At 40.7% G+C, this 27,320-nt stretch overlaps 1 protein-coding gene across 1 annotated transcript in view; it reads right to left on the bottom strand.

Annotated features, from left to right (window-relative positions):
- LOC126273124 (protein KRI1 homolog) overlaps nucleotides 1-27,320 on the bottom strand; it is a 93,402-nt gene that overhangs the window by 25,415 nt on the left and 40,667 nt on the right. Inside the window, exons 4-6 of the mRNA XM_049976582.1 lie at nucleotides 20,979-21,139; nucleotides 11,716-11,869; nucleotides 834-1,046 (exon numbers count right to left, since the gene is read on the bottom strand). Of these exons, the coding sequence (XP_049832539.1) occupies nucleotides 834-1,046; nucleotides 11,716-11,869; nucleotides 20,979-21,139 (528 nt within the window). The remainder of the gene's footprint in view (nucleotides 1-833; nucleotides 1,047-11,715; nucleotides 11,870-20,978; nucleotides 21,140-27,320) is intronic.

Genomic DNA, 27,320 nt, shown 5'->3' on the forward strand with positions numbered 1-27,320 from the left:
AGCCAAGAAGTTAATTTGTCAAACAACCTTTTCTGTAAACCTGTTGCAAATATGTGGCTGAAGATAAATTTCTTTAACAGACTAAAGCATCATACTGGAGAATCCTGTTGTGTAAGATGTTTCACACTCATAAGTAATTTGCACTGTACCAAGCTGCAAAGAAAACTTGCTTATTTATTCTGACAGTAGACAGGCTTCCATTCATAAACTGTTATTCTTCAATAATTGTAAGTGTGCTTCTGTAAATGTTAAGCATGAACAAAATACTATATCAATGGCAGTTGAGCAATATAAATGGACATGCAGCTTTTTGCCCTGAAAGATAACGAATTTCTTTAAAAGACTAAAACATCATACTGGAGAGTCCAGTGTGTAGTAGTAGTAACACTCATAAGTAACTTCCTCTGTATCAAGCTGCAAAGAAAAAATGCTTTTACAGTCAGCTGTAAATAGGCTCTGATTCCTTTCATTCCTGCCAATTCTGCAACATGTGGTATAAGCATAAACAGAGTAAAGCAGATTTATATTACCAACAATTAAGTATCAATATTGTCTCAAGTCTAGTTCACTGTAGCTATTTATCTTTGACAGAGTGTATATCTATTATTTTCTCATTACACATGTCCTGCTGCAGAAAAGAGCACAAAAAATACAAATTAATGGACAGCATCTCTTTTTTCCCTTGAGAAATTGTTTTCTATTGATAAATAAAGTAAATGTAGATATAACAATTACACACTGCAACAGGGATTTTTAAATGATCTTTCTACTGAATTCTGTTGCCTCTGAATACCAAAAGAAACCTTGAAACTGAAACATTTTGTACACTATACCTTGAATCCTAGCTCATTATTTCCTGTAACATATTTTAGTTTTTCTATTTTTTCCAGAATTTCTTTTCTTTTAAGTGCTTTCAGCTTCTTAATTTCTTCTCGTTTTGCAGCTTTCTCTGCCTCTTTTCTTTGCCTAATTTCCTCCCGCTTTCTTTTCCTTCGATCATCTTTCCTCCGTAAAGAATTTTCCATTGTTCGTGGATATCTTTTAATCTGAAACAATAAATGACAGGCTAAAGAAATAAATGTATAGGAAAATACAATCTAAAGCCAACACAAATAAAAGAATTCATCAAATTTTACTAATGAACTGGAAAATGATAAGACATGACAGGAGCGCATTATGTTCTGATCTATAAAAACCTTTATATGTTGTGAGAGTTTTACCATTTTCATAAAAATTTGGTGGTACAATGCCACCAGTATTTTAGAACGTGGCGACGAGCAGATGTTTCATCTCGAGTAAGTGCCTACATTTAGCAACTCTCTTGATCTTGCCTGCACAACAGTACTGAGGTGGTCGTACCTGCCAAAGCTACGACTCCAATCTCCCCAACCCTCCCACCCTACCCTTCATCTGCCCCGCCACAAGTAAAACTACCTTTCTCCAATTATTTCTTTGGAGATTTAATAATTTTGCATGCTGGTTTAATAAAAAATCAAGCATTATTGAGAAATATTACTTAAATGAACTATTTTGGTGGGAAACTTTAAACACAATAAATTAAATGTATCATTGTGGGAAATAAATTACAAGCTGTATAAACTTTCTAAAAAAAATAGAAAGTAAAACATTGCCTATTTTTTTATTGATTATGGCAGCTACTGTATGTTGATTAAGTGTGATGTATAATAAAGTACATATTTTATTCACTCCTAAAAATTGTTAATATCATATAAAATATTAATTAAAAATAAAAGGACTACATTTAAGAGCTGACAAATATTCCTTTCCAGGAATTGTGTTTCATTATATGTTTACTTTGCACTCCTTGCTTCGAGTGAAGCACGTTCACTGATTATGTCGTTGAATTCAACTTCAGCAACTGTCTCTTATTCTACTGACAAGATATTTAAATTTGACAGTCTGCACTCACCCATATTCAATAGAAAACAGTTTTGTATCATATTTATTTTGCTGAAACTGCGTTCATGAGATGCTGCAATCATTGGCATTGTCAAAAAAATCCTCGAAGGCATTATAATGTTTCGACAAGCAATTTTAAGCAATACTTTGGAGAAAACTTTAAAAATATCCAAATAGGAAGCTGTGTCATGCTTCGATCAGTTCTTTTGCCTGGAATCTGAAAAGTTTGTTAACTGGCTAAGCTGTATCAGTATCTGTGTTATACACACCAACAAACTCAGATGAACATTTTTTTAGATAAGATGTAGAATTTTCATCCAAAATCAGTTTCATGAGAAGGGATTAAAATCAAATGAAATTATGTGACTTTTGTAAGATCTGTTTTTCATTTCACTTACTGGTATATCAGATTCTTTGAAGTGCTCTAGCTCAAACAATTTTTCCAATATTTCAGCACAGAGCAGGTGTACCTCACATTCATCATCCCTCCACAGCTGCTTTGAACAGATACAGAATCACAGATACACTATGTAATCAAAAGCATCCAGGCACCAGGCTGAACATGACTTAGTTTGTGGTGCCGTCCATCAGTAATGCTGGGATTCAATATGGTGTTCGCCCACCCTTAGCCTCCATGACGGCTTCCCACTCTCGCAGGCATACATTCAATCAGGTGCTGGAAGTTTTCCTGAGGAGTGGCAGCCCGTTCTTCAAGGAGTGCTGCACTGAGGAGAGGTATTGATGTTGGTCGGGGAGGCCTGGCATGAAATTGGCATTCCAAAACATCCCAAAGGTGTTCTATAGGATTCAGGTCAGGACTCTGTGGTCAGGACTCTGTGCAGGCCCGTCTATTAGAGAGATGTTATGGCCAAGTAAACACTCTGCGACAGGCCGTGCTTTATGAACAGATGCTTGACTGTGTTGAAAGATGCAGGCGCCATCCCCGATTGCTCTTCAACAGTAGGAAGCATGAAGGTGTTTAGAGCATCAATGTAGGCCTGTGCTGCGATAGTGCCATGCAAAACAACAAGGGGTGCAAGCTCCCTCCATGAAAAACACGACCACAGCATAACACCACAGCCTCTGAATTTTACTGTTGTCACTACACACGCTAGCAGATGAGGTTCATCGGGCATTCAACACACCCACACCCTACTATTGGATCACCACATTGTGTACCACGATTCATCACGCCACACAAAATTTTTCCACTGTTCAACCGTCCAATGCTTACTCTCCTTACACCAAGTGAGGTGTCGTTTGGCATTTACCGACGTGATGAATGGCTTATGAGCAGCAGCTTGACCAAAATCCAAATTTTCTCACCTCTCACCTAACTGTCATAGTACTTGCAGTGGATCCTGATGCAGTTTGGAATTCCTGCATGATTGTCTGGATAGATGTTAGCCTATTACACGTTACGATCCTCTTCAACTGTCGGCGGTCAACAGACGAGGTCAGCCTGTATGGTTTTGTGCTGTACGTGTCCCTTCACGCTTCCACTTCAGTATCACATCAGAAACAGTGGACCTAGGGATGATTAGGAGTGTGGAAATCTCCCGTACAGACATATGACATAAGTGATACCCAATCGCCTGACCATGTTCGAAGTCCGGAGTTCCACGGAGTGCCCCATTCTGCTCTCTCAAGATGTCTAATGACTACTGAGGGCGCTGATATGGAGTACATGGCAGTAGGTGGCAGCACGATGCACCTAATATGAAAAACAGATGTTTTGGGGGTGTCTGGATACTTTTGATCACATAGTGTACCTTTGCCTTTGAATGTCAGTAGTCCTTCATGTAACTGTTTAATATTTTTCATCAAATCATGTAGTAAACTAGAAGCTATACTGAAGGTGGCACTCTTTCCTAGCAGCAATTTATTAAAATAGTCCAATTTTATTATAATACATTAGAACAAATCTCTAAAAAGGCACACAAATTCAGTCATTTTCTTTGATACAGTGGCCCATCTGTCTCTATTGCTCTTTTCCTATAAGACATTGCAGATATGTTAAAGCTTAATACCTTGTATCAGTGTCTCTTGAGCATTGTTATGAGACAGATGAATGAAGCTTCCTCCTTCACAGAAAACTGCTGGGGTAGTTGAAAAATTGTAACATATTCCAAAAAGGCAATCACTCCAATTGCACACCCATGGCACGCACACCTGAAAGATTTAGACCAGGTGCTGCTCAATGCACAAATTCAGCAAGATCATTTTTATGGCACGTACGTCCTTGAATGTCTTCATATTTTCCTGCCACCGAATCATTGTCAAAGTTTTGGCTGTGGCAGTTCTGAATGTCCAAGCCATCACTGTTCAGCTTCTGTAATAGTTCTTCCGATAAACTCGTCCAGGTTTTCTGATGACGTGACAGGGTCAACAAAACTTTCTTATACTGAACATTCTCCACTGTTAGTGCACCACAGTTGTTAGCACTGATGTAATCAAAAAAGTTGTTCCTGGCACAAAGGAAATTACATCCAGAATACATCTGAGAATGCTATGCCAATTTTCTGTTTCCGCTTCTACACAGAAGTACTGGTTTGTGTCTAAATTTCTAATCCTTTCCATTTATCATATTAGTTTCAATGAGTTGATAATGTTTCATGAACGACAATAAAGGGGTTTACATGTTTTCAATCCCTGAATCCTTTGTCATTTGAAAAAAAGAATGCAAGGGGAACAAAACAATGGGCCTTAGACTGACTGTACAACATCCACCATATTTCAATTATTCATTATTTCATAAATTTCAAATCTACTATTTGTAGTAAGTTAAGTTAATCATCTGAGGGAGTCATTCAAGAAATTTACAATGAACTATGTATGATCAAAAATTTAGTGACTACTTCTTTGGATCATCATAGATAATTTGTAGTCTCACATTATCTGAATTAAATGTGTCATTTACATTAGATATGGGGGCTTCTCAGACATCAGCAGAACCCCTAGCCATTGTGAATTGACTTAGCTTTGTATCATTTCCTTCTTCAGAATTAATGACCACCTCCACTGGAGTGATCTGGCTGTGGAAGTTTTTTTTTCTGAAATAGTCTTGCTATCTTATTCTTGTACTACAGTTCTATCATTCTGATACACTTTTTGACAGATATTTTTACTGTGTTCTTCATTTAGCTGCCAGTTTTCATGTTCTTGTGTTAGTTTCATTTTTCTAAATTGATTTTAAGAATATTTTTTTGGGCCCAGTTCTGAAAAGAAATCAATGTCTAACAGAAAAGAGAAAATCTGCCTCTGCAGATCCTACTATGCCTAAAAATTTTTAAGAAATTTTAGACACTGTCTGCAACTTCTGAACTTAAAACCTGTATCCTTGCAGGGATGGGGGGAGGAGGAGGGAGAGGAGTGCTAAGAGCGGGGCTGAAAACATGTTTCATATGCTACTTCAAATGCAGTTGCTGTTAAAGTTTAAAGCCAAAGTCACTGTAAATGCGAAATAGAATGTTTTATGCCACTATAATATTTTTGATTGAATGAAGAACTACCAGGCAAAGAACTTCGTTAATTTGCCAAAAAACATACACACCGTTTAAATTACATTTGGAATATTCTCTAAATTCTTGTCTAGTAAGTACAGTGTGTGCCTGGTTGGACACGTCAAAGTGTGAGACGTGGGCAGGCATGCTAGGATGGTAATGTGACAATGGCAACAAATTTATTGTGTTTGGGTAATAACAGCACACACAGTACTGGCAAAGCAAACAGAGTATTGGGCCAGGTTGGCAATACCATTGTAAAAAGAGAGAAATGGAGATGGTATAACAGCATAGGCTATTCGAAGATGAGTAAGTGTGATAACAGTAGGATTAATAAAGAATACTCAAAATGAGAACCACAAAGGCAAGCCAATACAGAGAATATAATTTCCCAATTTACATCCCTTTTAATGATTGTGATGCATGCATTGTGCAAGCTGTGTGTTGTCTTTGGCACTGGCCGCAAAATTTTCTATTTGTATGTAAACCACAATTTTGTAACAAAACACCATGTCTAGGTTTTCATAAGAATTTCACTCACTCAATTTTGACAGCTTTACAAGTTTGCAACAATGATCATGCCTATGTCCAAAATTGTATACCTGTGTACACTACTTGTTTCCATACTCAAGAGGAGTTCACTGACTTGACTCAAATTCAAAATTTTCCATCACCTTTTCTGTCGGCACTTGTGCCGCCCTCTCCTTATCCTCATAATCTATAAATGCATAGCATTACCAGCAAATTGCCATGCCTCTCTGAGAAGACTTCTCTCTTTGTAGAGTGATGTACAATGCACACTGCTTTCAATAGGATCATGCTTGTGCATAGTCAAAGTGACGAGACAAATTTCCACTACAGACAGTTGTAGAGATAGCTTTGTCAATTTTTACTTATTCTGCCACTGGTGATGGTGAACTGTTTCAATGGAAGAAAGAAAACAGCTTTTCCAAAGGACATATGTCCCTCGTGGTGGTGGCAGCATTGTGCTGTTACACCACAGCGAGAGAGAGAGAGAGAGAGAGAGAGAGAGAGAGAGAGAGAGAGAGTGTCTTTGAGAATGCAATGTAAACAGAAACTAGGTCAGCCAGTATTATTCCCCTTTGTAGGAGTGATACAAATGTATAAGGACACTGTGCTGCATGCATTTACAAAAAAATAGTGTTGGAGTGGAAATATCTGTGAGCATAGAACAGAATGAGGTTTTAACAGTTTTGTGCACCCATATGGCCCAGAATATTCATTTTATTGGCCATCAAGGACTGCCACGTGCTGCATTCCAGTACAACACCTTATTGCAGTTATTCCAACACCATCAGTGACGTCATCGGTCAGGCACTTTAGTTTTCCTCATGACATTCTACAACAAATTAATGAAACCTTTAAAAAATTCAAGTAGTTTGAAGCAAACATAGGCTTAGGATCCTAAAAGAGACCTCTTTTAGGTTTGGCCTCTGACACTCAGGCTTGGGATTCTGTGCAAAGAAACTTATCTGTGGCTGCTGTTGCATAGCTGTCAGGTGCCTCCCTATGGTGCTGGAAAAGATGGTTTTCTCACTTTAACAGAAATCAACAGTGGTTAAGCCAACATGGACCATATCTACACCTTTATACAATTTTTCATCAGTACATTAATTTTCCACATAAACTGCGAACTGAGCTAACACAAAACATGTTGTACTTGGAACTGGAATTAAACTAGTGTGTCTACAGCATTGCACAATTAGAAGACATACCCAAAATCCTCTGTAACATGAATCCTTTCCAAAAAGAAGATCAGGTAGACTGCTATGAATTTCACCAACATTATATAATGTGACAGACAATGGTGTAAAAACTGAAGGTAGTTTATACACTATATGTCCAGGCATTGTCCTTGGGAATGCACAGTTAAATTTTTAAATTTAGAACCAGTTTGGTTCTGTAGTTATTACAGTAGAAAAACAGATTGAAATACATCATGGTGAGTTGTGACAAAAGACACCCTGTTTTTGAGGTTTTTGGGGTTTGTTCTGACTCAATCTCACTTCCTAGTCACCAGAACTTTTGATGTTGCCTTCGCCACAGCATTCAACAATTGCAGAAGATAATAAAAGATGTAAGACTTAATTTAGGCACCAGTGGAATATGGGTTTACTTTCAATGCACCTCCGCCTTGTCACTGTTTTTAGGGCCTTATACGCCCAAACTGCAAAACCAAGCCTAGTTTTTTAGGTTGTTTAAAACATACATCTTTTTTTGTAAAAGTTTGCTAAAAATACTCATTTCTTGACACTTTCAAAAAAAATTTCATATTAGCACTCAGTTTTTAAACTATTGAAAAGCAGTACAAGTATGAAATTTCATATTCTAAGATCTCATTTATGTAAGTTGCTACATGCAAAGTTTCCAGTTTATCCTGCAATTACTTCCAGAAATATAAAAAGCTAAACTTCTCATTCTTTTCAAGCATCTATTTTTTCAGCCATCTTTGCTTCAAATTATCCATAAGAAAATTACACAATAAATTATTTTTTTTAAATTTATTTTGCTTAAGAGAATTAGAAGGTGTACAAGATGTGCTGTTGAAAGCTGCACATCAAGGTCGAAAAATGACTACATTTCCACACATATTGAATTGGTGATTGTGAAACTTTATCACTGTTTATTGGGAACATGTGTGAGTGTTCACACTAAATTTTATCAACAACCATGATGGTCAGGTGGGAAACTCTATTCCACTTGGCATTGAGTGACCCAGGAAGAAATGTGTGTCATGAATGGATTTGGCTTTAATTCCAAGGATGCTGCTCAACTACTAACGCCAAAACATGCAACAAATAATGTAAGAGGACTAGAAAGAGATGACTAAATCAAGACTTTTGAGGGTGGCACGAAGCACAAGACAGCCTATACTGATTGTACAACTCACTCTAGATCAAAACTGCACTGTCAATGCTCCAAACACGCCAAGCATGACAGACTCCACAGGCCACACAACTCAATCTAAATTGAAAATGCACTGTCAATACTTCAAAACATACTCCACTTGGTTGAGCTGTACGAGATTCAAATCTTTTGTAAAACCAATTGACTTCCATTCATTTAGTGCATAAGAACTTTGACAACACTGTATTAACGAACTGCAGAATTTTCACAAAAACAAAGTGACACTTCATTCACTTGCCAGACCTGGTCTCTAATAAACAAAGTGGGCAAATGACAACAACAGAGTAATGGATATAGAGTATGATGGGAAACATTGATGTTGTAAAAGACTTGATAATCAATAAGGTGTGTGGCTTAATAACAGCGCAGTCTTTCAAACTTCCCCCGCACCTGCAAGCAGGACAAAGTGCAGTTCCTGCTCTCTGTTAACGTAAGCTGAACATGGATATCAGCAACGCGCTATGTATTCCTCCATTTAATAAAGGCCTACTTCCAGTGGTCCTCTGACATTAGATGCTTGAACAATGCAGCCAATGATCAATGGCAGGATATATGTTTGTTTGCATGAGGACAACTTATATGAACAGAATATAGCCCTAAAGATACAATGACTAACAACTCCCATAACATTATTAATCAGACACAGAAGACTTGCATTCTTTTTTATTTACATGGCAGGTAGTACAAACCAAAACTTGGCAGCAGGAAAAACTATCTGTTCACAACATCCTGAATGAGGGCTATCTAATTCTGGATCAGCTTAAGTCAGTTGAATTTGGGCCACAAATATTTTGTAGTGACTACTGCCAACAGTGACAATCTAAACATACAATTCCACCAGGACGTCATGAAGTCTCTGTGCTAGTGGTGGGGCAAGAAAATTACATTTGTTTTGCTTTTATAAACTGCAACTCGCTCCTGTCCTGAGTCAGCAGAAATTGGCAAAAATCATAAACCAACACTCCATTCACTTGCTAACCTTTGATTTCTTACAATACCACAGCAAAACAGCAGCAGCAACTCCACTGTTGAACATGGGAGATTTGTGTAGGTGATTGCTGTGTGACAGGATTACTACTGCCACATAAACCATGTTAGTAACTGATGACCATTCAGTAGTAGTCATTCCTTTATGATTGTATTTGGAGGAAATGACACATTACAAAGGACGCAGTAAAACCAATGTGCATTTACATTCAAACCCCAAGGAAATGACTTATTCTTGTACGCAAAAGATAAGTAAGAGGGTCTGTGCCCCATATGTGCCTGTGCCCTTAATGCTGGTATACTCTGCCACCGTTTCAGTACGACCCTGTTTGCCTGAGAGCATGTCTCATGTTTTAATGGTACAAGCTGTGTATAATGGATCATCCTCAGGAATTCTCTGCAAAACAATATAACATTCAAAATCAAAACCAATTTTTCAGAGTGATATGCTATGGTTTTTGGAAATCCTGTCCTGAGATTTCTAGAATTCAGGGATACTTGATATCCTTTAGGATACTTCATGTCCTTTCAGATTAATTTTCTTTCTTACCATAAAAAATGAATATTTTTCAGATGCTTTGAACCAATTTACTTCCAGTATACAAAGAAGAATACACTCAATTCAAGATTCACAATCGCTAGTTGACTAATGAAACTGTTTGTGTTTCAGTCATTTGTAATACGTGCCTGCTTCACTAATGAATGCGCATTACTGTAACACCAACTTTACCAAGGAGGTATATGTGACCAAGCAATGAATTAGTGTCATGATAACTGGTCGACTCGGGGTGTGTTCCTTGAGACCCCTTATAGTTTCAACAGACTAGTAAGTACACTCTTTGTCAATATTAACAGTGAGCTACTATAATACATGTATTGTCTGCCAACATGACTACACGATGATGGAAACTAATAGGGCTGAAGCACAAATTTTATAAACTTAGCTGTCAGAGACAGCAAAGGACTTGGAAGAGCAGTTGAACGGAATGGATAGTGTCTTGAAAGGAGGATATAAGATGAACATCAACAAAAGCAAAACAAGGTTAATGGAATGTAGTCGAATAAAGTCGGGTGATGCTGAGGGAATTAGATTAGGAAATGAGACACTTAAAGTAGTAAAGGAGTTTTGCTATTTGGGGAGCAAAATAAGTGATGATGGTCGAAGTAGAGAGGATATAAAATGTAGACTGGCAATGGCAAGGAATGCGTTTCTGAAGAAGAGAAATTTGTTAACATCGAGTATAGATTTAAGTGTCAGGAAGTCGTTTCTGAAAGTATTTGTATGGAGTGTAGCCATGTATGGAAGTGAAACATGGACGTTAACTAGTTTGGAAAAGAAGAGAATAGAAGCTTTCGACATGTGGTGCTACAGAAGAATGCTGAAGATTAGATGGGTAGATCACATAACTAATGAGGAGGTATTGAATAGAATTGGGGAGAAGAAGAGCTTGTGGCACAGCTTGACTAGAAGAAGGGATTGGTTGGTAGGACATGTTCTGAGGCATCACGGGATCACCAATTTAGTATTAGAGGACAGGGTGGAGGGTAAAAATCGTAGAGGGAGACCAAGAGATGACTACACTAAGCAGATTCAGAAGGATGTAGGTTGCAGTAGGTACTGGGAGATGAAGAAGCTTGCACAAGATAGAGTAGCATGGAGAGCTGCATCAAACCAGTCTCAGGACTGAAGACCACAACGACGACGACAACGACGACAACAACAACAACAACAACAACCAACAACAACAACAACAACAACAACAGTAATAATCCAAACCAATGTTAAGTGTCTGATATACCATCAATTACGTAACACATTTAAAACTTAACATTCTATATTGTGGATTGTTGGACATTGTAACTGTGTTGCATATTGACAATACGGTGTAATACAACTAGTCACTATTTATATTTTGAACTACTGTCATTTCTTAAATTGGTCTTATATGTTTTTACAAACAAATTTTCAGGTGTAAATTTAGTTGGCGTAATAAGGTGCTACAGAAATCAGATCTCTGACGATGTTTACTGCCACTTCCTCCCATTATTTCATTCCTCTGGTTGTTTTACTTGCGTAATTCATAGCAGACTGCATACCATACACAATCCACAAGTCTGGTACACATGTAAGGTACAATAACATGAACAATGTGTAGAGGCAAATTCAAAACAATTAAATTATACCCTAAATAGACAATCACCTTCCAAAGAGGGCTCTGCAAAAGGGTAAGGATAATAAAGTGAAGTTTAAAACTTAAATAGTTGCTACTTACAGCATATCTAACCACCAGTACTAAAACTAGTGGCAGATATAACACAGTCACAAAGACTATTTTAGTGCAATTACAATAAACAAAATTTTAAATTAATTTCTTACAAATTCTTTGTCTGGTTCTTCAAACCGAAAATTGAACTTGTGTTCAAATTCCTCTTGCTGCTGAAGTGTAGATTCATCACCAGATAGATCATCAGAGTCATGGACAATTTCATTGTACGTTGGGATGTATGAGTCATCCTCATCATCCAAGAACCTACAAACAAAAAAAGAATAAATTACATATAAAATACAATACAATAAAACAAACTCCTATGTAATATACGAATAGTGTACTATATTATCTTGTTCTAAGGAAAAGCAGCCTAGGTTTATAATAACCAAACAGACAAATTTTGAGTCACAGGGTTTAGTATTGACATTCTTGTTGATAGACATAATCAAAATGAGACTGATGAACAGATTACGCTGACTGTGTAGCACTTTCAAAATGATGCAGGCAGTTCTGACATGTGTGATAAGTGAGCACAAATATATAGCTGTGCTGTCTGTATCCCACAATCTGCAATAATGCTTAGTCTAATGTCTACACGTCACTTTACAACATTTTTTTATGTGCCCTCTTCCCTTCAAACTTCTGTCCCTGAATAACTACATGATTCAAGGTAAATCTGAACCAAGCATCATAACTGGAAATGATACAATACTATTCAACAGCTGTCCATGCCTCCTACAGTATCATTTAATTAGTGGAAGGCTGATCAGGGCATCCTAAACCCACTGTACTCTTATTGCAGGCCATGGACCTATGGTGGATTGTTATAAAAATATTACACCTGTCATCAGATAACAGGCACAAAAGGAATTTTGAACTAATGACATATTTCACCAAATATTACTACATCAGGATCTGTTTTATATTATGTATCAGTGACTTCATGAAAGCAGGTGATGTGCAATAACGTATTAATTCGAAGCCTGTCAAATGCGCAACTTTCCAATTATTATTATTATTTCTTTCCTTTCTCAGACGTTATGTCTGGTTAAAAATGGAAAGTGACGCGGACTTTGATCAAGCGTGACTTTCTTTTAACTGTACGGTATATGTTACATTGCATTTAGGAACTTTTGGGTAATTGAACATATATCAATAATTACAGACATCTGTAGTTGTTTATATACATTTGGATGTAGCTGTATTGTGTTGATGTACTGGTGGATATTGTGTAGTATGACTCCTGTAGTTGATAGTATAATAGGTATAATGTCAACTTTATCCTGATGTCACATGTCCTTGACTTCCTCAGCCAGTTGGATGTATTTTTCAATTTTTTCTCCTGTATATTTGTTGAATTGGGTATGGATTTCGATTAGTTGCGTTAATTTCTTCTTTTTATTGGTGAGTATGATGTCAGGTTTGTTATGTGGTGTTGTTTCATCTGTTATAATGGTTCTATTCCAGTATAATTACTGTGTTATTATTATTATTATTATTATTATTATTATTATTGCTATCATCATCATCATCATCATCATCATCATCATCAGCTTTAATAGTGTTATGAACAGGATACACTGTTACCCACCGTAAAGATGACACGCTGAGTTGCAGTCAGGACGATGAAAAGACTGATACATATAAGCTTTCAGCCACAGCCTTCTTCAGAAAAGAAAAACACACTTACATTCACATATGTTAGCACATCTCACACACACACACACACACACACACTTGACCAATATCTCAAGCCACTACGGCCACAATGCAAAAAAAACATGTTGAGCAGGAGAAACAATCCAGCGTGGAGTAGGGAAGGGGGAGGGGGGAGGGACAGCAGGGTATGGGTCAGGAATATGAATCAGCACTATCTGGTGGGACGTGTATGGATGAGAGGTGGCAGGACAACACAGCCAAGTACAATGTCAAAACACTGTGGGGGAGGGAAGGAGGGAGGGAAGCAGAGAGCGGAAAGAAGAGGAGCTGAGGTGGCGAAGAGACCAGTGGGTGTGCCGGTAGACGGCAGCACACAATGTGGGTGAGGGGACATGAACTGAAAGAAGATGACAGGACAGAGGGGGGGGGGGGGGGGACTGTTAGGCAGAGGGCATAGTGACAGTCGGTTACTGTAGGTTGAGGTGGGGATGATTTTGGGAGCAGAGAATGTATTGTAAGGATAACATCCATCTGCACGGTTCATAAAAGCTGGTGATGGATCCAGATGGCCCAGGTTTCAAAGCAGGCACTAAAATCAACCCTGTTATGTTCACCAGCATGTTGTGCCATAGGATGGTTCAGCTTGCTCTTGGACACAGTTTGAAAGTAGCCAGTCATCCTGCTTCAAAAATGGTGGTCATACCAACATATAAGCTGTGCAGTGGTTGCAGCAGAGCTGATATATGACCTGACTGCTTTCACAAGTGTCCGGCCACAAGGGCTTATTTTACCTCGCACAGGCCAGTCCTCTGGTATCCCTTCTCCACCCCATTCCAGATGGATTCCAGAAGGATTTCCTCGAAGCTTAGATGTAACAGTCTTTCCATGGTGCTGACTGCTACTCAATGTATCATCTTTATGGTGAAGACCACCTATTCATTTCAAACCATTGTTGATATTCCAATCTGGACTTCTCATTGTTTATTATTATTTTTATTCATCCAAGAGTTATCTCACAATCATTTAGGGGCTGTCAAGGTAATACATCATGAAAAAGTAGCTTAAAATATACAAAACAGAGAATACATAACATGCTTTTGTAGGTATGACAGTTGGTGTGTAAGGATACGACAGGTGGTTGGCCATGACTCTGATGCACAGACTATCCTGACATTTGCCTTAGTGTCTTACAAAAAACCCAAATAATGAAATAATGATGGCTGGACAGAGCAGCTCCATCCTCTTGAACAAGAAATCAGTGTCTTAAGTACAACTTACCCATATGGTTGGTCCCTATTGCCTAATGTCCCTTGATTTACACACAATTTGTTTCAGATGACTTATAATATACAACATAGTTCTGTTTTTTCATTGCTGAACACGCTAAGGCATAGGAGACTCCTGGACAGTCAAGATGTTGTTGTGTCCCTAGCACAAACTCGAGTCTGTCCAGAAAACAGACTCCATGCCCACACATATTTAACTAAGCTCCTCAGTCTATCTGATAAACTGAGTCAGCATTTCCCCATGACGATTGAGTTGATGAAGTCAGGAGGAGGACAAGATATTACTAGCATGTATTTTATATACTGACACATGATTTCCTTTAGAAAGTAATGAACTGTGATTACATATTGAAATGTGAGACATGGTGCTGTAGTTATTCCCTTTCAATTACTACCCACTACTCTGAATCAACTCACAAGGCACGACGACACCCTGAGACTGAAGCAATTTGGGTTCAGGAATCACCACTCCACAACACAACAACTCCTTCGGCTCACTAGGCACTGTATCACCAACGACACCCTGAGACCAGAGCAATTTGGCTTCAGAAATCGCCACTTCACAGCACAACTCCTTCATGTAATAGAACAAATAACAAGATACATCGAAAAAAGGTTTCTTCATGTAACAGAACAAATAACAAGATACATTGAGAAAAGGCTTTTCACTGTCTCTGGCAGAGCAGCCTCATTTGTAAACTCAGTGATGTTGGTTTCCTTGACGGACTCGTCATACATTCCTACTTCACTAACAGCTACCATTCTGGGGCCTCTCTTGTTCAACGACATCCCAACCACACAATATACACTATGTGATCGACACCTGGTTGAAAATGACTTACAAGTTCGTGGCGCCCTCCATCAGTAATGCTGGAATTCAATATGGTGTTGGCCCACCCTTAGCCTTGATGACAGCTTCCACTCTCACAGGCATACATTGAATGAGGTGCTGGAAGGTTTCTTGTGGAATGGCAGCCCATTCTTCATGGAGTGCAGCACTGAGGTTCGTTGGTTTGGGGGAAGAGACCAAACAGCGAGGTCATCGGTGTCATCGGATTAGGAAAGGCCGAGGAGGGAAGTCGGCCATGCCCTTTCAGAGGAACCGCCCCGGCATTTGCCTGGAGCGATTTAGGAAAATCACGGAAAACCTAAATCAAGATGGCCAGACGCGGGATTGAACCATCGTCCTCCCGAATGCGAGCCCAGTGTGCAGCACTGAGGAGAGGTATTGATGTCGATTGGTGAGGCCTGGCATGAAGTCAGGGTTCGAAAACATCCCAGAGGTGTTCTATAGGATTCAGGTCAGCACTCTGTGCAGGCCAGTCCATTACAGGGATGTTGTTGTCGTGTAAACACTCCGCCACAGCCCATGCATTATGAACAAGTGCTCAATCGTGCTGAAAGTTGTAATTGCTTACCTGAATTGCTCGTCAACAGTGGGAAGCAAGAAGGTGCTTAAAACATCAATGTAGTCCTGAGCTATGATAGTGCCACGCAAAACAACAAGGGGTGTAAGCCCCCTCCATGACAGACATGACCACACCATAACCTCACCGCCTCCGAATTTTACTGTTGGCACTACACATGCTGACATATGACGTTCACCCGGCATTCGCCATACCAACACCCAGCCATCGGATTGGCATATCGTGTACCATGGTTCGTAACTCCATACAACATTTTTCCACTGTTCAATAATACAGTGTTTAGGGTCCTTACACCAAGCGAGGCATCATTTGAAATTTACCAGTGTGATGTGTGGCTTATGAGCAGCCTCGCGACCATGAAATCTAAGTTTTCCATCTCCCGCCTAACTGTCATAGTACTTGCAGTGGATCCAATGCAGTTTGGAATTCCTGAGTGATGGTCTGGATAGATGTCTACCTATTACACATTACGACCCTCTTCAACTGCCGGTGGTCTCTGTTAGTCAACAGATGAGGTCGGTCTGTACCCTTTTGTGCTGTACGTGTCCCCTCACGTTTCTACTTCAGTATCACATTGGAAACAGTGGACCTAGGGATGCTTAGGAGTGTGGAAATCTCGCATACAGACATATGACACAAGTGACACCCAATCACCTGACCATGTTCGAAGCCCGTGACTTTGGTGGAATGCCCGATTCTGCTCTCTCACGATTTCTAATGACTACTGAGGTCGCTGATATGGAGTACCTAGTAGTAGGTGGCAGCACAATGCACCTAATATGAAAAACAGATGTTTTGGGGGTGTCCAGATACTTTTGATCACATAGTGTACAATGGCTGTCATATATGCAGATCACATCACCATCCAAGACTGGAAGCCATGGAACATCAACTCACTATTACGAACAGCACTCAGAACTGCCAGGCTTCGATTGGAACATTGGCCTGTTGAGATAAACATCGAGGTGTACGAAGCACTTTTGTTCATTCATAGATCAAAACAACTGCACAAGCACCAGCACTGCAGTTGAATAATACTACATACATGCTCAACATGTGTCCACAAGAAAGTCAGGTGCCTCAGAGTCTGCCTGGACAGGAATGTAACTGACTGACTAAAGTATAATACATTGACAACTGAACACACTTGAGGCTCAAATAACTTACCCAATGATTAAAAGATAAAGCACACTGAATATGAAGGCATTGTGGTCCATGTAATGATATGATTAGACCTCTGATCATGTTAACAGCTCCAGTCTAGGGTTACGCAGCTCCAAAATGCCTGCACCACTTACATGTCATACAGAACAAGGTTTATGTAAATAAAATAGAAAGAAACTTCCACATGGGAAAAATATATTAAAAACAAAGATTCCAAGACTTGCCAAGCGGGAAACTGCCGGCAGACAGGCACAATGAACAAAACACACAAACACACACACAGAATTACTAGCTTTCGCAACCGATGGTTGCTTCTTCAGGAAAGAGGGAAGGAGAGGGAAAGACGAAAGGCCTTTAAATATGTCTGCTTGTGTCTGTGTATGTGGGGATGGATATATGTGTGTGTGTGTGTGTGTGTGTGTGTGTGTGTGTGTGTGTGTGTGTGCGCGCGAGTGTACACCTGTCCTTTTTTCCCCCTAAGGGAAGTCTTTCCGCTCCCGGGATTGGAATGACTCCTTACCCTCTCCCTTAAAACCCACATTCTTTCGTCTTTCCCTCTCCTTCCCTCTTTCCTGAAGAAGCAACCATCGGTTGCGAAAGCTAGTAATTCTGTGTGTGTGTTTTGTTCATTGTGCCTGTCTGCCGGCGCTTTCCCGCTTGGTACGTCTTGGAATCTTTGTTTTTAATATATAGAACAAGGTTTATGTATCATAACCAATGCTCTGTGAGACAAACACATCATACACCTTCACAATAAATACCATCTCAAGATTCTCTCGGAGCTATTCAAAAAACTCATTACAGAACTATACAGAAACTCAAGACACTCGAACAACTCTTTTATCCTAAATCTGGAAAACTACGAACACTACCATAGTGGAAACATAATTGCCCAAAGACACTCTTTACTAGGGACACCTAACCACCTATTACACTCTAAAATGTACAAACAATGCAAATATCAGGGAACCCCTGCATCTCAGTAAAGCTGTCTGGCACCATCATCTGAACACACACAACTGCTGACCCAGCAACAACAGGGAAGCTAATTTGCACACAAAGTACAAACAAAACCCACCTAACCATACATACTGTGCAAACAGTTTTATGACCAATCAATCACATGAATGATGATTCTGGCATGTTAAAGGTATGCTGATGCAACCAATCTCCAGATTGATGGCAGCTATAGTTGGTGCCATTTTGGATATTCGCAGTTTTTATGCTCCCGAAATTGCAGAACTCACTGACTATTTTAATGTTTCATTTTTCAGTCTAATTCTCCTGCATCATCTGATTTAATTAAACTACATTATATTATGCTCGCTTTACTTTTTATTGGTGTTCACCTATCAAAGACACTATCCATTACTTTCAACAGATCTTGCTAGTCCATTAACCTCCAAGTTTTTATGTCTTTTCCCTTATCTTTCATTTCCACTTCAGATTTCTTGATGTTTTCCTTCACTATTCGTCTGATTCATTCCCTTCTCAATTACTGGCCTCCTTTCATGTCCTTTGATTCTTAAACAGCAGTCTGGTTTCTGTACAAGTTGTAGATAAGTTTCTGCTCCCTGAATTTTACACCTGCTATCTCCCGAATTTCAAAGAGTGTGTTTCAGTTAACACTGTCAAAAGGTTTCTCTAAATCTACAAAAGCCATGAATGTAGTTTTGGTATTCTTCAGTCTATTTTCTACAATAAGATGAAGGGTCAGTAAGGCATCTTGTGTACCCGGAACCAAAACTGATCTTCCCAAAGGCTTGTTCCTATCAGTTTTTCTATTTGCTGAACATAATTTGTGTCAGTATTTTGAAATAATAACTTATAAAACTCATAGCTTGTAATATCTTCCCCCATCAGCACCTGCCTTCTTTGGCATGGAATTATTAAATTTTTCTTGAAGTCTGAAAGTATATTGCCTGTCTCATATACATAGCACACCAGGTGGAATAATTTTGACATGGATGGCTCTCCCAAGAATCTTCATGTTCTTGAGTGAATATTATCTACTCCGAGGAATTGGTTTTGACTTAGGTCTTTTAGAGTTCTGTTAAATTCTTCCTGCAGTATCGTACCTCCCACTTCATCCTTATTTATGTCCTTTTCTCTTTTTATGTACTGTCTTCAAGTTTGTTTTCCTTACACACACACACACACACACACACACCCTTGTGTATCCCTTCTACCTTTCATCCTTCAACCTCCTTGCCAGCTATGCTCTTAATATTAATGCAAGTGCTTCATTTTTCCCTCAAAGGTCTCTTTAATTTTCCTATATACTGCATTTATCTTTCCCACAGCCCTGGATGCTTCTACAGCCTCTCAACTATCCTATAGTCATTCCTTCATTGCTAATTTTCACTTCCTGTCAATCTCATTTTATAGATGTCTGTATTCCATTTCTCCTGCTTCATTTGCTGTATTTTTGTATTTTCTGATTTTGTCAATTAGAATGAATATTTCTATAAATATTTTAGGAATAAAGTAGACCACTCACTGAAATGCAGAATTACTGAATAGTCGATAGGCAGACACAAAAAAAGAAGGAAACTTTCCAGTTTTCGGAATAAATCCTTTCTCAAGCTAGAGTACGCGCACACACACACACACACACACACACACACACACACACACACACACACACGTACGCACCTGCCTATGCCCCTACACAGTGCTGGCTGGCTGCACAAAGTTCGGTAAGTGGCCTCAGATGGGATGGCGGTTGTGTACATGGGGTGGATAGAGGGAGAGGCAGGCAGTAAGAGGAGTTAGGGGTGGGCACCTAGTGACTTGGAGGAAGGCAGTTAGTTTGTTGGCTATTAATGTGGAAGGGAGGAGTAGCACATGCATGAGCTAGGCATGTGATCTATGAGTGTCAGAGCGATTGGTCAGTGGTACATGATGAAGGTGACATGGAGATGTGATTGGCAGGAAGTGATGACACAGAGAAAGGGGAAACTGTTGGGTGGAGGGCGTGAGGATAGTGAGTTAATGGAGACTGAGACCAGGAGGGTGAGAGTGAAGGATGTGTTGCAAGAATAATGCTCATATGCATAGTTCAGAAAAGCTAGGGCTGGAGAGAAGCATACAGATGGCCCGGGTAGTGAAGCAACCATCAAAATCGACAATGTTGTACTCGGATGCATGTTGTGTCACTGGATGTTTCTGGTCACATTTGGCAGTGGCCATTCATTCTGATGAACAGCTGGTTTGCTGTCATACAGACATAAAAATCTGTGCAGTGATTGCAACACTGTTGGTATATGACATGGCTGCTTTCACGGGTTGCCCTGACACTAATGGGATAGGATAAGCCTGTAACAGGACTGGAGAAGGAAGTGCTGGTTAAGTGGACTGGGTAGGTCTTGAATGTGGGCCTTCCCCAGGGATATATATATATCCTCAGTGCTTCTGCTTTTCAATGACTGATCGCCTTTACTCCTCAAGTATTTACATTCCACCAGAACTTACCTACATTACACTGAAAATCTCGTGCGTTATCCAGGGATTTCTAATGGAATTTGTCATTTTGCCTATTTGATCCTCTGCTGCCTTCACTACTAACACTACTAATCTCTTAAAGTCGCTTTGGGGGGGGTTTAATGAATATTATATGTGTGTGGTAATTCTATAATTCTACAAGCCTTTCCAACACTATAAGACGCAATCTTTTGTGGGGCATTTTGTCAATAATTTTAGACATCAGAGATAAGGCAAATATGATAACTTTCACACTTTTGAATAATATGCTCGTGTGGGAAATGAGTCATCCATTCCTTCTCTCAGTGATTAATATTTTTATACGGAATCACAAATAATAAGTAATTATACCTTTTATTGAGAAGATAATCACGAAGAAATATTTCATTTTCATCCAGCTTAGGATCATTCCAATAAACATGCAAGTATTTCAGATCAGATTCTGCTTCTTTGTCAGCAAGTTCTTCTCTCTGCCCCTTCAGCCATTCAAGATAATCTTCTTCTTCTTTCTCCTGTAAAATTGTACACATTACACCCTTCAATCAATCGTGTGAGATCAAAAGGCTAAAGAGAAAGCTATGTTATAAAAATCAGGGTAATGTAGTAAGATGAGTGTAATTTCTAATTATAGTGACATGTTGAATGACAGTGTGGGTAGCAATGTTTATTTCATACAAGGTGAGGAGGAACTTACTATGATAAAATTAAGTGATGAAACACATTGTGTTAATGTTGTTCAGGATGTGAAAAGTGTCGAAATGAATGCTGAATTTTTAAGAAAACATGAGGAAGTCAGGTGGGTCGCCTTATGGTCTAATACTGGAAACAAGGATCAACTAATTATCCATATATGTGAGGACAGTGAAACTGACAGAGAGTCCGATTCTGACAGGAAGTTGTAATGACGATAGCAGTGATGAATCTGGTAGTGATGACAATGAAGTATTTGAAGTTATAATCGATAATGATGGCCATGTGGTAAGTAAAGATAGAACAAAGGTGGATAATATTAGGCTTAATGAAGAGTTAGGGTTTGGGAGGCGTAAAGAGGAAGAGGACCATGCTGGCTGTCATTAGACTGTGTCTGATAATCAATTTGGTAAGCAGGATGATAGTTTTTCCAGGGAAAGGATTAATGAGGATATGTTGTACGAAGAAGATCACAAGGTAAGTAAAAAGGAGGTGTGGCACCCTGTAATAACAGCAAGTGTACAAGGTATACATGTTAAAGTGTTTATTGGACAGCGGTAATTAATTGAGCGAGTTCAGTTTTAGTTGTAATTTCTGTAAATTTAACTTTAGACAATGTGTATTTTCAGCACCTATTATTGTGAGGATATATAAGGGATAAGGGTACGATTTTTGGTCACGAGACAGTCAGTCCATAGCCGAATTTAATGCGAGCAACCTGTGCTGGTTAGAACAATAACAATGCTTAAATTTAACTGTGAAGTAAGTGTTAAATAATTGGGCTGTGTGTAAAAACCAATGACAGTGACTGCTTCATACGTTCCTGATTATTCTTCAAGAACTGTGCACTTTGTGGTTAGGTTTTACTGCTTGTAGATGTTCATCAGTAAGCAATTGTAGCAGTATATGGAGGTTTGCCTGCAAACTATTAATGAGGAATGGAAAGTTTTAACAATAGTGCACTGGCCATTTAACTGTGTAATGTTGGGGGTTGTGCAAAGTGAAAATTAAAGTAATATGCAACACAATTGTGCACCTGTCAGCTACATAACTTAATAACTTGCAGCAGTCGGTGTCGGAATCCACAACCCCATTTTTCAGCCTAGCATTGCCAGCAAAATATTCACAAAGTGAACTGAGAACTAACTGGTAACTAAAGTAGAATACAAGCACTCGTAAGCTCAGTTGAGAGTTCAAGGGTGAAGGCCACAGCACAAACAAAGAAAAGTCAGATGATATGGAGGAATCTGAATGCTGTTAGCTGATGGTTTCTTACACAAACACTCCAGCAAGTGTGCCTAGTGTATTAACAGGACCCACCTATCATATACATATTGCATATCTCATTTGAGAGTACCTAAAAGTTTTTTACTTTGAAACTAGTAGCATCTCTGCCAGCTTGTCTCAGTGGACATCACTGTCATATTATATTAAACACAATATGAATATAAAACGAGGGAAACATTCCACGTGGGAAAAATATATCTAAAAACAGATGATGTGACTTACCAAACAAAAGCGCTGGCAGGTCGATAGACACACAAACACACACACAAATTTCAAGCTTTCGCAACCCAAGGTTGCTTCATCACGAAAGAGAGAAAAAGAGGGAAAGACGAAAGGATGTGGATTTTAAGGGAGAGGTTAAGGAGTCATTCCAATCCCGGGAGCGGAAAGACTTTCCTTAGGGGGAAAAGGACAGGTATACACTCACACACACACACATATCCATCCGCACATATACAGACACAGGCAGACATAAGTAAATGCAAAGAGGTTGGGCACAGATGTCAGTCAAGGCGGAAGTACAGAGGCAAAGATGTTGTTGAATGACAGGTGAGGTACGAGCGGCGGCAACTTGAACTTAGCGGAGGTTGAAGCATGGTGGGTAACGGGAAGAGAGAATATATTGAAGGGCAAGTTCCCATCTCCGGAGTTCTGATAGGTTGGTGTCAGTGGGAAGTATCCAGATAACCTGGAAGGTGTAACACTGTGCCAAGATGTGCTGGCCATGAACCAAGGCATGTTTAGCCACAGGGTGATCCTCTTTACCAACAAACACTGTCTGCCTGCGTCCTTTCATGCAAATGGACAGTTCGTTGCTGGTCATTCCCACATAGAAGGCTTCACAGTGTAGGCATGTCAGTTGGTAAATCACGTGGGTGCTATCACATGTGGCTCTGCCTTTGATCGTGTACACCTTCCGAGTTACAGGACTGGAGTAGCTGGTGGTGGGATGGTGCATGGGACAGGTCTTACACCGGGGGGGCAGTTACAAGAGTAGGAGCCAGAAGATAGGAAAGGTGGTTTGGGGATTTCATAGGGATGAACCAAGAGGTTATGAAGGTTAGGTGGATGGCAGAAAGACACTCTTGGTGGAGTGGGGAGGATTTCATGAAGGATGGATGTCATTTCAGAGCAGGATTTGAGGAAGTCGTATCCCTGCTGGAGAGCCACATTCAGAGTCTTAACCAGTCCCAGAAAGTATCCTGTCACAAGTGGGGCACTTTTGGGGTTCTTCTGTGGGAGATTCTGGGTTTGGGGGGATGAGGAAGTGGTTCTAGCTATTTGTTTCTGTACTAGGTCAAGAGGGTAGTTGCGGGATGCGAAAGCTGTTTCAGGTTATTGGTGTAATGGTTCAGGGATTCAGGACTGGAGCAGATTCGTTTGCCACGAAGACCTAAGCTGTAGGGAAGCAACCATTTGATATGGAATGGGTGGCAGCTGTCAAAATGGAGGTACTATTGCTTGTTGGTGGGTTTGATGTGGACGGATGTGTCAAGCTGGCCATTGGACAGATGGAGGTCAACATCGAGGAAAGTGGCAAGGGATTTGGAGTAGGACCAGGTGAATCTGGTGGAAACAAAGGAGTTGAGGTTGGAGAGGAAATTCTGTGAGTCTAGATCATGAAGATGTCATAAATAAATCTGTATCAAACTCTGGGTTGTCAGGCTTGGGTAACCAAGTAGGCTTCCTCTAAGCGACCCATAAATAGGTTGGCGTACGAGGGGGCCATCCTGGTTCCCCGTGGCTGTTCCCTTTAATTGTTGGCATGTGTGGCCTTCAAAAGTGAAGAAGTTGTGGGTTAGGATGAAGCTGGCTAAGGTAATGAGGAAAGAGGTTTTAGGGAGGGTAGCAGGTGATCGGCGTGAAAGGAAGTGCTCCATCGCAGCGAGGCCCTGGACGTGCGGGATATTTGTGTATAAGGAAATAGCATCAATGGTTATAAGGATGTTTTCCTAAGGTAACAGATTGGGTAAGGATTCCAGGCATTCGAGAAAGTGGTTGGTGTCTTTGATGAAGGATTGGAGACTGCACGTAATGGGTTGAAGGTGTTGATCTACGTAGGCAGAGATACGTTCAGTGGGGGCTTGGTAACCAGCTACAATGGGGCGGCCGGGATGATTGGGTTTGTGAATTTTAGGAAGTAGGTAGAAGGTAGGGGTGCAGAGTGCCAGTGGGGTCAGGAGGTTGATCGAGTCAGGTGAAAGGTTTTGTAGGGGGCCTAAGGTTCTGAGGATTCCTTGAAGCTCTGCCTGGACATCAGGAATGGGATTACCTTGGCACAATTTGTATATAGTGTTGTCTGAAAGCTGACGCAGTCCCTCAGCCACATACTCCCGACGATCAAGTACCACGGTCAATGAACCCTTGTCAGCTGGAAGAATGACGATGGATTGGTCAGTTTTCAGATCACGGATAGCTGGGGCTTCAGCTAGGGTGATGTTGGGAGTAGGATTAAGGTTTTTCAAGAAGGATTGAGAGGCAAGGCTGGAAGTGAGAAATTCCTGGAAGATTTGGAGAGGAAGATTTTGAGGAAGAGGAGGTGCGTCCCGCTGTGACGGAGGACGGAACTGTTCCAGGCAGGGTTCAATTTGGATAGTGTCTTGGGGAGATGGATCATTAGGAGTAGGATTAGGATTATTTTTCTTAGTGGCAGTGATATTTCCAGCAGAGAGTACGAGTGTAGGACAGTAAATCTTTGACGAGGGCTGTTTGGTTGAGTCTGGGTGTAGGGCTGAAGGTGAGGCCTTTGGATAGGACAGATTTCGGATTTGGAGAGAGGTTTGGAGGAAAGGTTAACTACTGAATTTGGGTGTTGTGGTTCCGGATTGTGTTGATTGGAATTTTGAGGTTTTGGGGAGAGTGGAGCTGAAAGTGGGAGATTGAGTAGATGGGAGAGACTGGGTCTGTGTGCAATGAGAGGAGGTTGAGGTTTATTGGAAAGGTTGTGGAGGGTGAGTGAGTTGCCTTTCCGGAGGTGGAAAACCAGGAGATTGGATAGTTTTTTGAGGTGGAGGGAAGCATGCTGTTCTAATTTGCGGTTGGCCTGTAGGAGGATGCTCTGAACAGCCGGTGTGGATGTGGGAGAGGAAAGATTGAGGACTTTTATTGGGATAGAAGTTGACAGGTGTGTTCATTGGCTGAGTTGATGTGGTGAAGGATTAGGCGGGTCAGGAACTGAGCTCCCAGTTGGTGCACATCGACAGCGCAGAAGACAGGTATATAGCTTCTTTTCTGTGTTTACTTCGTAGATTCTTACTTAAATTGCATGTGAGTTTCGTATAGGAAGTGTAATTTCGAGTTTTAGTTACTGTAATCGTAAATTGAGGCAAATTGTAGTGCAGTCGTTAGGCATTTGTATAGGTTAGTTCATATGTTCTTTGCGTGTTTCCCTTGCGTTATCTAGGCACAGACTCGTGTTTCTGTAACTGTTGTTCAACATCATTTAGAATGGACAGGGACTGTGATTGCTGTGTTCGGATGAGGGCTGAGTTGGCATCCCTTCGGTCACAGCTGCAGGTGGCGCTGACTTCGGTCGCGCAGCTTGAGGCTGTTGCCAATGGGCACCACTGCGGGAAGCCGGACTTGGGTATCACGGGGATGTCAACCTCGTCCCGTCTGTCCCCAGATCAGTCTGCCACTGTTGTTGCCCCGGTTGCTGCCTGCAGTGGCCCTGAGCCCTCACCTGTGGTTGATTGGGAAGTCGTTCCAAGGTGTGGCAGGCAGCGAAAGACGTCCCCGGAGGCTGATCAGAAAGCCTCCCCAGGGCGTCTGACAAACAGGTTTCAGGCACTGGCTGAGCCAGATGCAGCTGCCTGCCCTGTTTCAGAAGATGATTCTCAGCTTCCGAGGTCCGAGCAATCGCAGAGGGTGGGCTTATTGCTAGTTGACTAGTTGGGAGCTCCAATCTTAGACGCGTAATGGGGCCACTTAGGGATATGGCGGCTAAGGAGGGGAAGAAATCCAGGGTGCACTCCGTGTGCATTCCGGGTGAAGTCATTCCTGATGTGGAAAGGGTCCTCCCGGATGCCATAAAGAGCACAGGGTGCAGTCAGCTGCAGGTGATGGCACATGTCGGCACTAATGAGTGCCGCTTTGGATCTGAGGAAATTCTCTCTGGATTCCAGCGGCTATCTGATTTGATGAAGCTGCTGGTCTTGCTTACGAGATGAAGGCAGAGCTCACCATCTGCACCATCGTTGACAGAACCGACTGCGGACCTTTGGTGCAGAGCCAGGTGGAGGGTCTGAATCATAGGCTCAGATGATTTTGCGACCGTGTTGGCTGCAGATTCATTGACTTCCACCATAGGGTGGTGGGGTTTTGGGTTCCGCTGAATAGGTCAGGAGTTCACTACACTCAGCTGGCGGCTACATGGGTAGCGGAGGCTGTGTGGCGTGGACTGGGCAGTTTCTTAGGTTAGAAGACTTCAGGAAAGTACGGGGTGGGCTGCAATCCCAAAGGGTGCATGGCAAATACAGGACGCACTTTGATCAAGAACAGTCGGAACTGTAGTTGTAAATTGTTGTAGTTGTGCTGAGCTTCAAGTGCTAATAGAAAGCACAGAAGCTGAAATCATTATAGGTACAGAAAGCTGGCTAAAGCCTGAAATAAGTTCTGGAAATTTTTTAACCCCCAGACTCCGATGATATAGTTGCTGAACAGTTTAGAGAAAATTTGAGTCTCGTAACAAATAAATAGCCCAGTCATACGGTTATA

The sequence above is a fragment of the Schistocerca gregaria genome, chromosome 5 (genome assembly GCF_023897955.1).
Source record: "Schistocerca gregaria isolate iqSchGreg1 chromosome 5, iqSchGreg1.2, whole genome shotgun sequence".
In the NCBI taxonomy this organism is placed as follows: Eukaryota; Metazoa; Arthropoda; class Insecta; order Orthoptera; family Acrididae; genus Schistocerca; species Schistocerca gregaria.